General features: G+C 41.4%; 4 protein-coding genes across 4 annotated transcripts in view; all 4 read left to right on the top strand.

Moving 5' to 3' along the window:
- The window catches only part of LOC308075588 (protocadherin gamma-A12-like), a gene marked incomplete at both ends in the record, with an annotated part of 29,404 nt that extends 24,139 nt beyond the window's left edge, over positions 1 to 5,265 (top strand). The window contains one exon of the mRNA XM_080415534.1: positions 4,642 to 5,265. Coding sequence (XP_080271660.1) covers positions 4,642 to 5,265 — 624 coding nt within the window. The remainder of the gene's footprint in view (positions 1 to 4,641) is intronic.
- Positions 5,266 to 6,202: 937 nt separating this feature from the next.
- Positions 6,203 to 8,560, top strand: LOC308075587 (protocadherin gamma-A10-like; the record flags this gene model as incomplete). Its single annotated transcript, XM_080415533.1, has 1 exon — positions 6,203 to 8,560. One exon carries the CDS (start codon positions 6,203 to 6,205, stop codon positions 8,558 to 8,560), a length of 2,358 nt encoding a protein of 785 aa, XP_080271659.1.
- A 1,126-nt stretch (positions 8,561 to 9,686) lies between these two features.
- LOC308075518 (protocadherin gamma-C5-like) overlaps positions 9,687 to 15,383 on the top strand; it is a gene marked incomplete at its 5' end in the record, with an annotated part of 117,743 nt that continues 112,046 nt past the window's right edge. The window contains one exon of the mRNA XM_080415443.1: positions 9,687 to 12,026. Within this exon, the coding sequence (XP_080271569.1) occupies positions 9,687 to 12,026 (2,340 nt within the window). The remainder of the gene's footprint in view (positions 12,027 to 15,383) is intronic.
- LOC308076342 (protocadherin gamma-A10-like) lies at positions 13,818 to 15,049 on the top strand (the record flags this gene model as incomplete). The annotated part of the gene is given in 2 exon segments (XM_080416578.1): positions 13,818 to 14,991; positions 14,994 to 15,049. Coding segments are annotated over 2 exon segments (1,230 nt in total).

Raw genomic sequence — 15,383 nt, 5'->3', positions numbered from 1 at the left:
ATGTTTTATTTTCATTCATTTGTTTCTACCTCACACAGTACAGAATTGCTATTTACTTCTACTTCCAGTGATCAGCACCTCACTATAACCTTTGCTGTGTTTCTTTTCCATTATACAAACACTGCAATGAACTCTGCCAGTGTGTGCTGCAAACATCAGCATTTGTATATGTTGTGTGTGTGTGTGTGTGTGTGTGTGTGTGTGTGTGTGTGCCTGTCTGTGTGCGTGGGAACCACACATGTGTTCAAAGATTGTACTTTTGGAAAAGGGCCACTACAAATGTTTTCACCTATTCATGGAGAGTGGAAAAGCGTATTTATAATTTTACAAAGATGTTACTTAATGTGTGTGTGTGTGTGTGTGTGTGTGTGTGTGTGTGTGTGTGTGTGTGTGTGTGTGTGTGTGTGTGTGTGTGTGTGTGTGTGTGTGTGTGTGTGTGTGTGTGTGTGTGTGTGTGTGTGTGTGTAAATAATTATTTAGATACAATGGTAATGATGGCTGTTCCACCACTGCTATTTGAATGTGTTGTATGTGCTGTGCTTCTACTCTAGTTCTCATCTGCATAAATGAATAATGCTGCCTGATGATGTGCAGCCACCAACAGAATAATGATGCAGATAATGCTATGGTTTGGGGCCAGATACGTGTGTGTGTGTGTGTGTGTGTGTGTGTGTGTGTGTGTGTGTGTGTGTGTGTGTGTGTGTGTGTGTGTGTGTGTGTGTGTGTGTGTGTGTGTGTGTGTGTGTGTGTGTGTGTGTGTGTGTGTGTGTGTGTGTGTGTGTGTGTGTGTGCGCCAACTGCTATGAGCTACACCTGTGACCCAGTAAAAAAAGGCCATATTTAGTTGTGCAGATACAATGTACTATGTAGCTGTGAAATCAGATGGGGATATTTAAAATAATGTATACCTGTGGTTTCATGCAGTGTGCTGCAGACAGTCTGGGTGACTTAACAGTGAAATTGGATCAAGATATTATAGGTATTAGGACGGTACCCTTGGATGATTGATCATTCAAGAATCACAGAGTAAATGCGTTATGAGTTTTGATGATTTTGATGACTATTACAATATTTTTAATTTCATATGGGTTTTATGATGATGAGGAGAGAGGCCCCCTACTGCTGTTGGTAGTGAAGACACTGCAGCTAGATTACAAAATATTCTTGCTGAACTGCTAGGACAATAGATAACTTAACATGGTGGAGGAGGTGGGTTGTGCAACGTCAGCCTGAAAGAACGAAAGCTTAAGAGGCAATGACAAATTGAATAATGGAGACCATCACATTGGCAAACTGTAAATTGAGAAGAGTCTGATGGTTAGGTATACTATAGGCTCACACTGAGAATTTGTGAATGAAAGGCTTTGACTGTGTGGGAAAGCGGAATTGACATAAGGGAAATCGCAGGTAAAAGAATGGAAGCATGAGGGAAAATATACTCTGTCCTTATAGCATTTTCACAAATCTTTATATTCAATGTGGCTTTGTGTATGCCCTGTATGTGCACAGACATGTTTGCAAGTAGAAATGAACAGGGCAAAAAGAGCATTGGTAGAGTTTAGTTTACTTTCTTTCACTTTTCTCATGAAAGGAACTAATTAATTAAACTAATTTCCTTGCTTCCACTAGAGACTGTTAAGTTGAGTAACTGGGAATAAGTTCTGAATACATTGAAATGACACTAAAACAGTCGGCATGTAATGAACATAAATCCATGCTAGAGGTCATTCATTACCTTTTGGTGCATAACACATTACTGTCAAACCATGGTATGACCCCTTTTGTGGTCTAGGGGGAAAAGGGAAGTAAAAGAGCACAAGCACATACAGTATAAAGAAAAGGTGATATTTATTGCTCACCTAAATCAGGTTTACAAAAACATGAAGGCACAAGACAGCAGGGTGGCCGAGGCCAAAACACCAGCTAAACATAAAACTAATATTCACCAAACAATTCTAGTCTCCATGAATAACACACAAACAGGAGAAAGGGGGGATCAAAAGAAAGGGCAGCACACCCCTACCAGAAGCTTCCCATATCTATATTTTAAGCACACAAAATAAAGCTATTGTAAACCCAAAACATATGCCACACAGCCTACAGATAGGCCTACAATTAAGTATGAATGGTCTAGCCAAAAATGAAGGGCTGGAGTGAAGCTTCTTCCAGGCTTACTGTAATATGCTGGCTGCTAGCTGGCTGATTGGCAATGGTGACCAGGTGCTGTCACTCCACCTCCAATCAATCACCATTGGACACTGCAATTAAACACACACACACACACACACACACACACACACACACACACACACACACACACACACACACACACACACACACACACACACACACACACACACACACACACACACACACACACACACACACACACACACACACCATGCCATGCCATTCTTTTTTCTTTTGTATATGAGCTGTGGATAGATTTGGTGTGTTCTGGTTCATCCTGTAAAGTTCTGCCAGTCAAAATACTCGGCATAATAATATAGTTTTGGCATGAAGTGTAAATATTGTTTAGACAGCATAGAATATCTTATCATGTTGGGTCACTGATGAGAGCAGCTGTTGGTGGTGTTCTATGCACTCACTCTCGGTGGTGCTGTTGTCCAAGGAGACTTCATCTATAGTCATAGCCTAGGCATGACACTCAGAGGCAGTGCTTCATTGAATAAAATAAGGGATGATTACGTACATCTATCCAAGCTCTTACACAGACGCTAACTTTGAATGGATTCATAAAGGATCGAAAGAAAGAATTTTAAGAAAACACTGTAGTTCTCTATGGTTTGGTTTGATTTGTTCTTTTCTCCAGGAGATTTAATTAAAGCTATGGATGTATGGAACAAGAACCTGCCCGGGTGCTGGAAAGTCTCCATTTTGCTTCTCTGCGTATTGCAGGCTGTGAGCGGACAAATTCGTTATTCTATACCGGAGGAAATGAGAAAAGGCCTGTTTGTTGGAGACGTGGCGAAAGATCTGGGGTTGGACGTTAAAAGGTTGGTTTCTGGTCGGGCTAGACTTGTTATAAACGGCAATAACCAATATGTTGCGCTGAATGTGAACAAAGGGCATCTCGTTGTCAGTGAGCGGATAGACAGAGAAAAACTATGCGCAAAGAAATCTCCATGCAGCTTCAGTCTAGAAATTGTACTGGAGGATCCCCTTGAATTATTTTCTGTTACAATCGAAATACAAGATATAAACGATCACGCCCCAGCTTTTTCAAAAAAGGAAATTAAATTGGAAATAAGCGAGTCCACACCAACGGGGACAGTGTTCTTGCTCGATAGTGCAGCTGATCCTGATGTGGGAATCAATTCATTGCAAAGTTACTCGTTAAAGCCAACCGACAATTTTGTTCTGAAGCAGCACACTCGAGCAGACGGGAGTAAATACACGGAAATGCTCCTTCAGGCGTTGTTAGATCGCGAGAAACAAAGTGAGCACAACCTGATATTAACGGCTGAAGATGGCGGTGAGCCTCAGAGGTCTGGAACCGTTATGATACACGTTAACGTTCTAGATGCAAATGACAACGCACCTATTTTCACGGAATCACTATACAAAGCTTCTGTCATAGAAAATGCGTTACTTGGTACAGTCGTTGCCAAAGTGAGTGCCATCGATGCAGATCAAGGATATAATGGCAATGTAACCTATTCATTCACACACCTAGAGGAAGATTCCACTTCTCCTTTCCAAATTAATCCCCTAACAGGAGAGGTTAAACTTACAGGAGCCATTGACTACGAGACTTTTCAGAATTATGAAATCAACCTTCAAGCTAAAGATCCATGGGGTATGACAGGTGCCAGCAAATTGTTAGTTGACATAATAGACGTGAATGATAACAGTCCGACAGTCAGCATGACTTCGTACTCGGGTAAAATATCTGAAGACTCTGCTCCTGGTACAGTAGTTGCGTTGGTTAGTGTTCAAGATGAAGACTCTGGCAAAAACGGACAGGTTCGTTTAAATATAGATGAAAATCTCCCCTTTAAAATTAAGACATCTCTGCGAAACTACTACACTTTGGTTACAGACAGAGCGCTTGATCGAGAAAAACAATCCAGTTACAACATTACTCTCACTGCCACTGATGAGGGATTCCCTTCCTTATCAAGCAGGAAAACTGTTGTTTTAGACATAACTGATATTAATGACAACGCGCCGACTTTTATTAAAAGTGTATACAGTACTCAGGTAATGGAGAACAATTCTCCGGGGGTCTCGGTGCTTCGGATTCAAGCAACTGACCCAGACATGGGACAAAATGCCCGTATATCATACTTCCTTATTGACAGCGAGATAAATGGAAACCCGGTGTCTACATACTTCTCTATTGATGCCGAGAAAGGAGTGATACACTCTGTACGCTCACTCGATTATGAGCAAATCAAAGAGTTCAAAATACTAGTTAGGGCTCAAGACGGAGGCTCGCCGCCATTTAGTAGTAACTCAACAGTCCTCATTTATGTTCAAGACCAGAATGACAATGCTCCTCAGATACTGTACCCGGTTCAGACTGGAGGGTCTCTGGTGGCTGAAATGGTGCCTCGTTCAGCAGATGTGGGCTATCTGGTCACTAAAGTGGTGGCGGTTGATGTGGACTCCGGACAGAATGCGTGGCTCTCGTATAAGCTGCAAAAAGCTACAGACAGGGCGCTGTTTGAAGTGGGACTACAAAATGGAGAAATAAGAACAATCCGTCAAGTTACTGATAAAGATGCAGTGAAACAAAGACTGGCTGTTATAGTGGAGGACAACGGACAGCCCTCTCGCTCAGCTACAGTCAATGTTAACGTGGCGGTGGCTGACAGCTTCCCTGAAGTTCTCTCAGAGTTCACTGACTTTACACACGACAAGGAGTACAATGACAACCTGACATTTTATTTAGTCTTGGCTTTGGCTGTAGTTTCCTTTCTCTTTATCACGTGTGTAGTTGTTATTATATCAGTGAAAATATACAGATGGAGACAGTCTCGCATCCTCTATCATTCCAGCCTCCCAGTGATTCCCTATTATCCACCACGTTACTCAGACACTTTGGGGACAGGGACTCTCCCTCATGTGTACAATTACGAGGTGTGCAGGACGATGGACTCCAGAAGCAGTGACGTCAAATATATGCAGCCTATGAATCAAAGTTTGGTGAGCGTTGATAGTGTTGGGAATGATACCCTAACTCTGCAACGAGAGAACAAATCAGGTGACCTTTCTCAGATGTCAACTTTGGTGAGTTGAACAATATATTCAATTAAATCACACTTTACCTATTTACCTATTTGTCGATGCATTGCACTAAAGTGGGGTCTTCTTTTCATTCCTCGTCTTCTCAACATTTTTCTTTGGTGTGCCTATTTATCCATTATTTATGATGGTGGTTAGGTGGTTTTTAAAATGCTGGAGATCATTTTACAGCGTGTAAGGTGGGGGCCTTCAATGCGCTGTTCTGTCGCTCTCCGTGGTCCTGAAGTACTAAAATGCTGCCGTGTAGCGTGTATCCATTGAACAGTGTTCACAGTGTTTTTTACTACTCTAATACATGATGTGGAGTTTTGCCATTTATTTCATGTGATTCCTTCCTCCTACAACTCATGTGTCGGTGATGAAGAACATTAATAACAACAGCTGCTACATCTGAATGTATAAGACGGCTGATGGCAGTATGTATGCATGCATGCCAGTGAAGTTGTTTTTCATTGTTGTTTTCCATTGCCCCCATGTAAAGCGTCTTTGGATACTTAGAAAAGTGCTATATGAATTTTAGATATTATTATTATTATTAGTATTATATAAAGATTTATGTATTTATTATTTCTTTATTTCCAACATACCGTTCACCGTTTGGACTCTAAGGGACGCTATAGTTCAGTAGAACACTTCTGTGTAGTGTTGCCGGTCATTCAGTGTCCCACCCTATCTAGTGTTGCTTTGCTATAAGGCGGAGAGGTTCTGTCATTTGGGGCACGTAGAAGGATACAATACCTTATATTTAGTAAAGGAAAATAGAACATCTAGTTGAAATCCATTTGGATTAGCATTTTTTCCCGCTAATGGACCATACCTGTTCTTTCTTTCTATGATGGAACCTCGAAGATATATCTTCCCCATATCCATGAGATGGCGTTTGTGTTCTGGATTGCGACGTCAAGTTGGCCTGCTTATTTTTTTCCTTTACATGCTTAATTTGGTAGGTGGCCAAATCAGGTATTCTATACCCGAGGAGATGAAGAAGGGCTCTGTAATCGGAAGCGTAGCACAAGACCTGGGATTGGATCTGAAAAGGCTCCGTTCTGGTCGGGCTCGTATCGTGACCAGACAAAGCGTTCAATTTACCGAGCTGAACATAGACAAAGGGATTCTGATCGTGAATGAGAGAATAGACCGAGAGCAGCTTTGTGGCGACGTCACTCCATGTAGCTTCAGCTTCGAAATTATTCTGGAAAATCCGATGGAATTGCATCGAGTAACTGTCGAAATACTGGATATAAATGACAACGCACCAGTCTTTCCTAATAAAGATGTTCGATTTGAAATGAGTGAATCAGCTACAATTGGAGTACACTTTCCACTTGAGAGTGCCGATGATCTTGACGTGGGGCAGAACACGTTGCAAAATTACATTTTGACACCAAATGATAATTTTATTTTAAAACAACATTCAAATCCAGACGGCAGTAAATATGCTGAAATGATACTTCAGAAGCCATTAGACAGAGAGGAACAACCCAGCATTTTTCTGAAACTCATAGCAGTGGATGGAGGTACTCCACAGAGATCTGGTACAGTAAATATAGATATCACTGTTTTAGATGCCAATGATAATGCTCCTGTGTTCAACCAGTCAGTATACAGGGCTTTTGTGAGGGAAAGTGCTCTAAAAGGCACTTACATCACAACAGTCAATGCTACAGACGCAGACAGTGGTTCAAATGGACAAATTACATTTAGTTTCTCTAAAATGAAAGGGAACATAGCTGATATATTTGCAATTGATGAAATCTCGGGGAAGATATCTGTTTCTGGTCAGATAGATTATGAAAAAGATAAGAAATATGAAGTTAGAGTAGAAGCCAAAGATCGTGGAGGTTTAACGGGGACCAGTAAAGTTATAATCGAGGTGTCTGATGTTAATGATAACGCCCCATTTATCAATATCATGTCCTTCTCGAGCCCCATATCCGAGGATTCACCTCCTGGCACGACAATTGCTATTATAAATGCCCAAGATGCAGATTCCGAAAATAATGGAAAGATAGTGTGTTCTATAGATGCTAAGCTTCCGTTTAAAATCCAGTCATCTTTAACAGGCTATTATAATTTGATTTCGGATCAACATTTTGATAGAGAGATAACGCCAGAATACAACATAACGATAATAGCATCCGATTTGGGGTCTCCCCCTCTCTCCAGCACCACAACATTAAACCTTAAAATATCTGACGTTAATGATAATTCCCCATTGTTTGATGAAGCCGCATATTCTGCCTACGTTATAGAGAACAATTCCCCTGGAATATCCATATTTACTGTCCGTGCGCTGGACACTGACTGGAATCAAAATGCAAAAGTATCTTATATGGTTGAGGAAACGCAGGTCAGTGGTAATCCAGTCTCTAGTTATGTATCTATAAACTCTGAAACTGGAGTTATACATGCAGTGCGTTCTTTTGATTATGAACAGATGAAAGCACTTAATTTAGTTGTCAAAGCACAGGACGGTGGATCACCTCCTCTCAGTAGTAATGTGACTGTAACAATACTGATCCAGGACCAGAATGACAACTCACCTCAGGTTCTTTACCCAGTCCAGAGTGGTGGCTCTCTGGTGGCTGAAATGGTACCTCGTTCAGCAGATGTGGGCTATCTGGTCACTAAAGTTGTGGCTGTTGATGTGGACTCTGGACAGAATGCCTGGCTCTCCTATAAACTACAAAAACCCACAGACAGAGCGCTGTTTGAAGTTGGATTACAGAATGGAGAAATTAGAACAATCCGCCAAGTGAATGATAAAGATGTTGTGAAACAAAGACTGACTGTTGTAGTGGAGGACAACGGACAGCCCTCTCGTTCAGCTACAGTCAATGTTAACGTGGCGGTGGCTGACAGCTTCCCTGAAGTTCTCTCAGAGTTCACTGACTATACACATGACAAGGAGTACAATGACAACCTGACTTTTTATTTAGTCTTGGCTTTGGCTGTAGTTTCCTTTCTCTTCATCACGTGTGTAGTTGTTATTATATCAGTGAAAATATACAGATGGAGACAATCTCGCATCCTCTATCATTCCAGCGGCCTCCCAGTGATTCCTTATTATCCACCACGTTACTCAGACACTTTGGGGACAGGGACTCTCCCTCATGTGTACAATTACGAGGTGTGCAGGACGATGGACTCCAGAAGCAGTGACATCAAATATATGCAGCCTATGAATCAAAGTTTGGTGAGCGTTGATAGTGCTGGGAATGACACTCTAAGTCTGCAACGAGAGAACAAATCAGGCGACATTTCTCAGATGTCAACTTTGGTGAGTTAGAAAATATATTCCATTAAATCACACTGTACCTATTTGTAGATGCATTGCACTAAAGTGGGGTCCTCTTTTCATTCCTCTTCTTCTCAATATTTTTCTTTCGTGTGACTGTATATCCATTATCTATGATGGTGGTCAGGTTAGGTGTTCTTTTTAAATGCTGGAGATTATTTTACAGCGTGTAAGGTGGGGGCCTTCAATGCGCTGTTCTGTCGCTCTCCGTGGTCCTGAAGGACTGAAAAGGCTGCCTTCCTGTAACGCTGCCTTGTAGCGTGTATCGGTTGAAGAGTGTACAGTGTTTTACTCGTAGGCTACTGACTAGTAGTAATACATGATGTGGAGTTTTGCCATTTGTTTCAAGTGAATCCTTCCTCCTACAACTTATGTATCGGCCATATTTAACGTGTGTGTGTGTGTGTGTGTGTGTGTGTGTGTGTGTGTGTGTGTGTGTGTGTGTGTGTGTGTGTGTGTGTGTGTGTGTGTGTGTGTGTGTGTGTGTGTGTGTGTGTGTGTGTGTGTGTGTGTGTGTGTGTGTGTGTGTGTGTGTTATTCCTTAGTTAATGATTTCATTCCTTAGTCTTAGTGTTTTTTCCCCTAATAAGTAGATTTTTTTCTTTTTTGTTTTCTCATGCCCCCCATGTAAAGCGGGGGTACTTGGGTACTTAGAAAAGCACTATATACTTTTGAGATATTATTTGTATTATTATTATATATAAGTTATGTATTTACCATTCATTTATTTCCCCCATACTTGGTGTTCACTGTTTGGACTCTAAGGGACGCTATTGTTTAGTGGAACACTTCTGTGTGGGTTGCCAGTAATTCAGTGTCCCACCCTATCTAGTGTTGCTTTGCTATAAGGCGGAGAGCTTCTGTCAGTTGGGGCACGTAGACGGATACAATTACAATATCTCGTATTTAGTAAAGCAAACGTCTAAAACGTCTAATTGAAATACATTTGGATTAGGACATAAAACATTTACTCCGCTAAGGACCATTGTACTACTTTTTCTTTCTGGCTATGATGGAACCTCGAAGATGTATCTTCCCCATATCCATGAGATGGCGATTGTGTTGTGGATTGCGACGTCAAGTTGGCCTGCTTATTTTTTTCTTTTACATGCTTAATATGGTAGGTGGCCAAATCAGGTATTCTATACCCGAGGAGATGAAGAAGGGCTCTTTAATCGGTAGCGTAGCACAAGACCTGGGATTGGATCTGAAAAGGCTCCGTTCTGGTCGGGCTCGTATCGTGACCAGACAAAGCGTTCAATTTACCGAGCTGAACATAGACAAAGGGTTTCTAATCGTGAATGAGAGAATTGACCGAGAGCAGCTTTGTGGCGACGTCACTCCATGTAGCTTCAGCTTCGAAATGATTCTAGAAAATCCAATGGAATTACACCGAGTGACTGTTGAAATACTGGATATAAATGACAACGCACCAGTCTTTTCTAATCAAGACGTTCGATTTGAAATAAGTGAATCAGCTACAGTTGGAGTAAAATTTCCACTTGAGAGTGCCGAGGATCTTGATGTAGGACAGAACACGTTGCAAAATTACGTTTTGTCACCCAATGACTATTTCATTTTAAAACAACATGCAAATCCTGACGGCAGTAAATATGCTGAAATGATACTTCAAAAGCCATTAGACAGAGAGGAACAACCAAGCCTTTTTCTGAAACTGATAGCAGTGGATGGAGGTACTCCACAGAGATCTGGTACAGTAAATATAGACGTCACCGTTTTAGATGTAAATGATAATGCTCCTGAGTTCAACCAGTCAGTATACAGGGCTTTTGTGAGGGAAAATGCGCCAAAAGGCACTTACATCACAACAGTCAATGCTACAGACGCAGACAGTGGTTCAAATGGACAAATTACATTTAGTTTCTCTAAAATGAAAGGGAGCATAGCCGATATATTTGCAATGGATGAAATATCGGGTAAAATATCTGTTTCTGGTCAGATAGATTATGAAAAAGATACAAAATATGAAGTGAGAGTAGAGGCCAAAGATCGAGGAGGTTTAACGGGGACCAGTAAAGTTATAATCGAGGTGTCTGATGTTAACGATAACGCCCCATTTATCAATATCATGTCATTCTCGAGCCCCATAACTGAGGATTCGCCTCCTGGCACGACAATTGCTATCATACATGCCCAAGATGCAGATTCCGAAAACAATGGCAAGATAGTGTGTTCTATAGATGCTAAGCTTCCATTTAAAATCCAGTCATCTTTAACAGGCTATTATAATTTGATTTCTGATCAGCAATTTGATAGAGAGAGAACGCCAGAATACAACATAACCATAATTGCATCCGATTCGGGGTCTCCCCCTCTCTCCAGCACCACAACATTAAACCTTAAAATATCTGACGTTAATGATAATGCCCCATTGTTTGAAGAAGCCGCATATTCTGCCTACGTCACAGAGAACAATTCCCCTGGAATGTCCATATTTACTGTCCGTGCGCTGGACACTGACTGGAATCAAAACGCTAAAATATCGTATATGGTTGAGGACACACAGATCGGTGGAAATCCAATCTCTAGTTATGTATCTATAAACTCTGAAACTGGAGTTATACATGCAGTGCGTTCTTTTGATTATGAACAAATGAAATCACTTCATTTAGTTGTCAAAGCACAGGACGGTGGATCACCTCCTCTCAGTAGTAATGTGACTGTAACAATACTGATCCAGGACCAGAATGACAACTCACCTCAGGTTCTTTACCCAGTCCAGAGTGGTGGCTCTCTGGTGGCTGAAATGGTACCTCGTTCAGCAGATGTGGGCTATCTGGTCACTAAAGTGGTGGCTGTTGATGTGGACTCTGGACAGAATGCCTGGCTCTCCTATAAACTACAAAAACCCACAGACAGAGCGCTGTTTGAAGTTGGATTACAGAATGGAGAAATTAGAACAATCCGCCAAGTGAATGATAAAGATGTTGTGAAACAAAGACTGACTGTTGTAGTGGAGGACAACGGACAGCCCTCTCGTTCAGCTACAGTCAATGTTAACGTGGCGGTGGCTGACAGCTTCCCTGAAGTTCTTTCAGAGTTCACTGACTATACACATGACAAGGAGTACAATGACAACCTGACTTTTTATTTAGTGTTGGCTTTGGCTGTAGTTTCCTTTCTCTTCATCACGTGTTTAGTTGTTATTATATCAGTGAAAATATACAGATGGAGACAGTCTCGCATCTTTTGTCATTCCAATCTCCCAGTGATTCCATATTATCCACCACGTTACTCAGACACTTTGGGGACAGGGACTCTCCCTCATGTGTACAATTATGAAGTGTGCAGGACGACTGACTCCAGAAAGAGTGACTGTAAGTTCGGTGGAGCTGGTAGTCAGAACATACTGATTATGGACCCCAGTTGTACAGGGACGATGCAACGAATACAGAGTGAAAAGAGTATCCTGGATGAACCAGACTCTCCTATAGAGGTGAGTTAAGTGATTTAACATAGTACCTGAAAACACCCTTAATGCGTTTTGAAAAAGTGTGACTCTGTTTGAGAAATGAAATGACAACAGCAACATACACTTTAAATCAATGTCCTGTGTGTGCAAGCTTCACGGGTAACTTCTTCATTCAGGACCAATTGTTTGTCTTTATGCTTTTCTTTTTTGGGGATTTGGCTCCGTTATGGGACTGGCTGTATTGCAGCTTTTCAGCACCATGGATAGCGCAGTCTTAGTTCAGAACAGCCTATCCTTTTATCAGCGGATTGATAGTGTTCAATGCTTAAACTCATACTCCAGTATTACATGAAGCCGATTATCGCCTTTTGTTTCAATTTAATTTTATAAGAGCAATATGATTAAAATATATATGTATATAAAACACGTATATATCCATGTAAATGCTACATCTGGTTTGATATACATCTTTTATATTTCATATATTAACTTGGTGTTCACTGTTTGGACTCTAAGGGACGCTCTTGTTCAGTGAAACGCTTTAGTGTAGTGATGCAAGCCAATGATCCCACCCTGTGCAGAGTGCTTTGCAACGAGAGATTCAGTCAGTTGGGACACGAAGGATACCATATCTTACATGTGTTAACGGAACATAGAACATCTCATTTAAATACCTTTGAATTAGGAACGGACTATACATTTTTTCACTAACGAAGGACCACCATTGTACTATTCTCTTCTATGATGGCACCTCAAATCTTCCCCTTATCCATGAGATGGCGATTGTGTTGTGGATTGCGACGTCAAGTTGGCCTACTCATTTTTTCCCTTTACATGGTTAGTATAGTCGGTGGCCAGATTCGATATTCCATTCCAGAGGAGATGAGAAAGGGGTCTATTATAGGTAACGTAGCACAAGACCTAGGGTTGGATCTGAAAAGACTCCGTTCGGGTCGGGCTCGTATTGTCACCGGAGAAAGCATTCAGTACACCGAGCTGAAGACAGACAAAGGGATTCTAGTCGTAAATGAGAGAATTGACCGAGAGCAGCTTTGTGGTGATGTCACTCCTTGTAGCTTTAGCTTCGAAATGATTTTGGAAAACCCAATGGAATTACACCGAGTTACTGTGGAAATTACAGACATCAATGACCATTCGCCTGTTTTCCCCACGGAATTTATTCAGTTTGAAATCAGTGAATCTGCTGCAGCTGGAGCAAAATTTCCACTCAAGATTGCAGAAGATTCTGATGTCGGCCTTAATGCTTTACAAAACTACGTTCTATCCCCCAATGACAATTTTGTTTTAAAGCAGCATACAAATCCTGATGGAAGTAAGTATGCTGAAATGATCCTACAAAAGCCTCTAGACAGAGAAGATCATCCACAGCTGTCCTTAAAGCTGATAGCAGTGGACGGGGGGACTCCACAGAGATCTGGTACAGTAAATATAGATATCACCGTTTTAGACGCAAATGATAATGCTCCCGTTTTTAACCAGACTGTCTACAGAGCTATTGTTATGGAAAACGCACATAAAGGCACACATATCGCCACATTGAACGCAACAGACTTAGACAGTGGTTCAAATGGTCAAATAACATATGGGTTTTCTCAGGTTAAAGGGACCATAACAAATACATTCACAATTGATGAGAACACAGGCATCTTATCCGTATCAGGACAGATAGATTTCGAGAAAGACAAGAAATATGAGGTCAGAGTAGAGGCAAAAGATCAGGGAGGATTAACTGATACCAGCAAAGTTATTATAGAAGTTATTGATGCCAATGACAACGCCCCAGTAATAAATATTATGTCATTCTCAAGCCCCGTTTCAGAGGATGCCCCACCTGGCACGACGATTGCAATCATAAATGTCAAAGATGCAGATTCAGAAAGGAACGGGCAGCTTACATGCTCTATAGGTTCGAAACTTCCTTTTAAAATACAATCATCACTAACTAACTATTATAATTTGGTTTCGGATCAGTATCTTGATAGAGAGACCACACCAGAATACAACATAACTATAACGGCAACTGATTCTGGTTCACCACCTCTCTCCAGTGCCAAAATATTGCACCTTAAAATCTCTGACGTCAATGACAATGCCCCATTGTTCGATAAAAACACATATTCTGCCTACCTCATGGAAAATAATTCCCCTGGAATATCCATATTTACCGTCAGTGCACGGGACTCTGACTGGAATCAGAACGCAAGGATTTCATACCTCCTGGAGGACACTCAGGTCAGTGGCACGCCAGTCTCTAGTTATGTATCTATAAACTCTGAAACAGGCGTTTTACATGCTGTGCGTTCTTTTGATTATGAACAAATCAAACAACTTAAAATACGTGTCAAGGCCCAGGACGGTGGTTCGCCTCCACTCACTAGCAATGCGACTCTGACTATATTTATTCAAGATCAGAATGACAATGCTCCTCAGGTACTTTACCCAGTCCAGAGTGGTGGCTCTCTGGTGGCTGAAATGGTGCCTCGTTCAGCAGATGTGGGCTATCTGGTCACTAAAGTCGTGGCTGTTGATGTGGACTCCGGACAGAATGCCTGGCTCTCTTATAAGCTGCAGAAAACCACAGACAGGGCGCTGTTTGAAGTGGGATTGCAGAATGGAGAAATACGAACCATCCGCCAAGTTACTGATAAAGATGTTGTGAAACAAAGGCTGACTGTTATAGTGGAGGACAACGGACAGCCCTCTCGTTCAGCTACAGTCAATGTTAACGTGGCGGTGGCTGACAGCTTCCCTGAAGTTCTCTCAGAGTTCACTGACTTTACACATGACAAGGAGTACAATGACAACTTGACTTTTTACTTAGTCTTGGCTTTGGCTGTAGTTTCCTTTCTCTTCATCACGTGTTTAGTTGTCATTATATCAGTGAAAATTTACAGATGGAGACAGTCTCGCATCTTCTGTCATTCCAATCTCCCAGTGATTCCATATTATCCACCACGTTACTCAGACACTTTGGGGACAGGGACTCTCCCTCATGTGTACAATTACGAAGTGTGCAGGACGACTGACTCCAGAAAGAGTGACTGTAAGTTCGGCGGAAATGGTAGTCAGAACATACTGATAATGGACCCCAGTTGTACAGGGACGATGCAACGAATACACAATGAAAAGAGTATCCTAGATGAACCAGACTCTCCTATAGAGGTGAGTTAACAAGTGATTTAAAATGAATAACATTACCTTAAAACGCCCTTCATGCGGGTTGAAATTAAGTGTGCAACTGTATTTGACAAAACAACAGCAATGATTTTTAAATCAATGTCCTGTGTGTAAAAGCTTCATGGACCAATTTTCTTTCTTCTTTTTTAATTTCTTTGTCTTTTTTTCATTTATGGATTTGGC

This window comes from Gymnoscopelus braueri, assembly GCF_963280865.1.
Source record: "Gymnoscopelus braueri genome assembly, chromosome: 20".
Taxonomy (NCBI): Eukaryota; Metazoa; Chordata; class Actinopteri; order Myctophiformes; family Myctophidae; genus Gymnoscopelus; species Gymnoscopelus braueri.
Note: the sequence above shows the minus strand (reverse complement) of the source record. Positions and strands in the feature narration are given on the sequence as shown.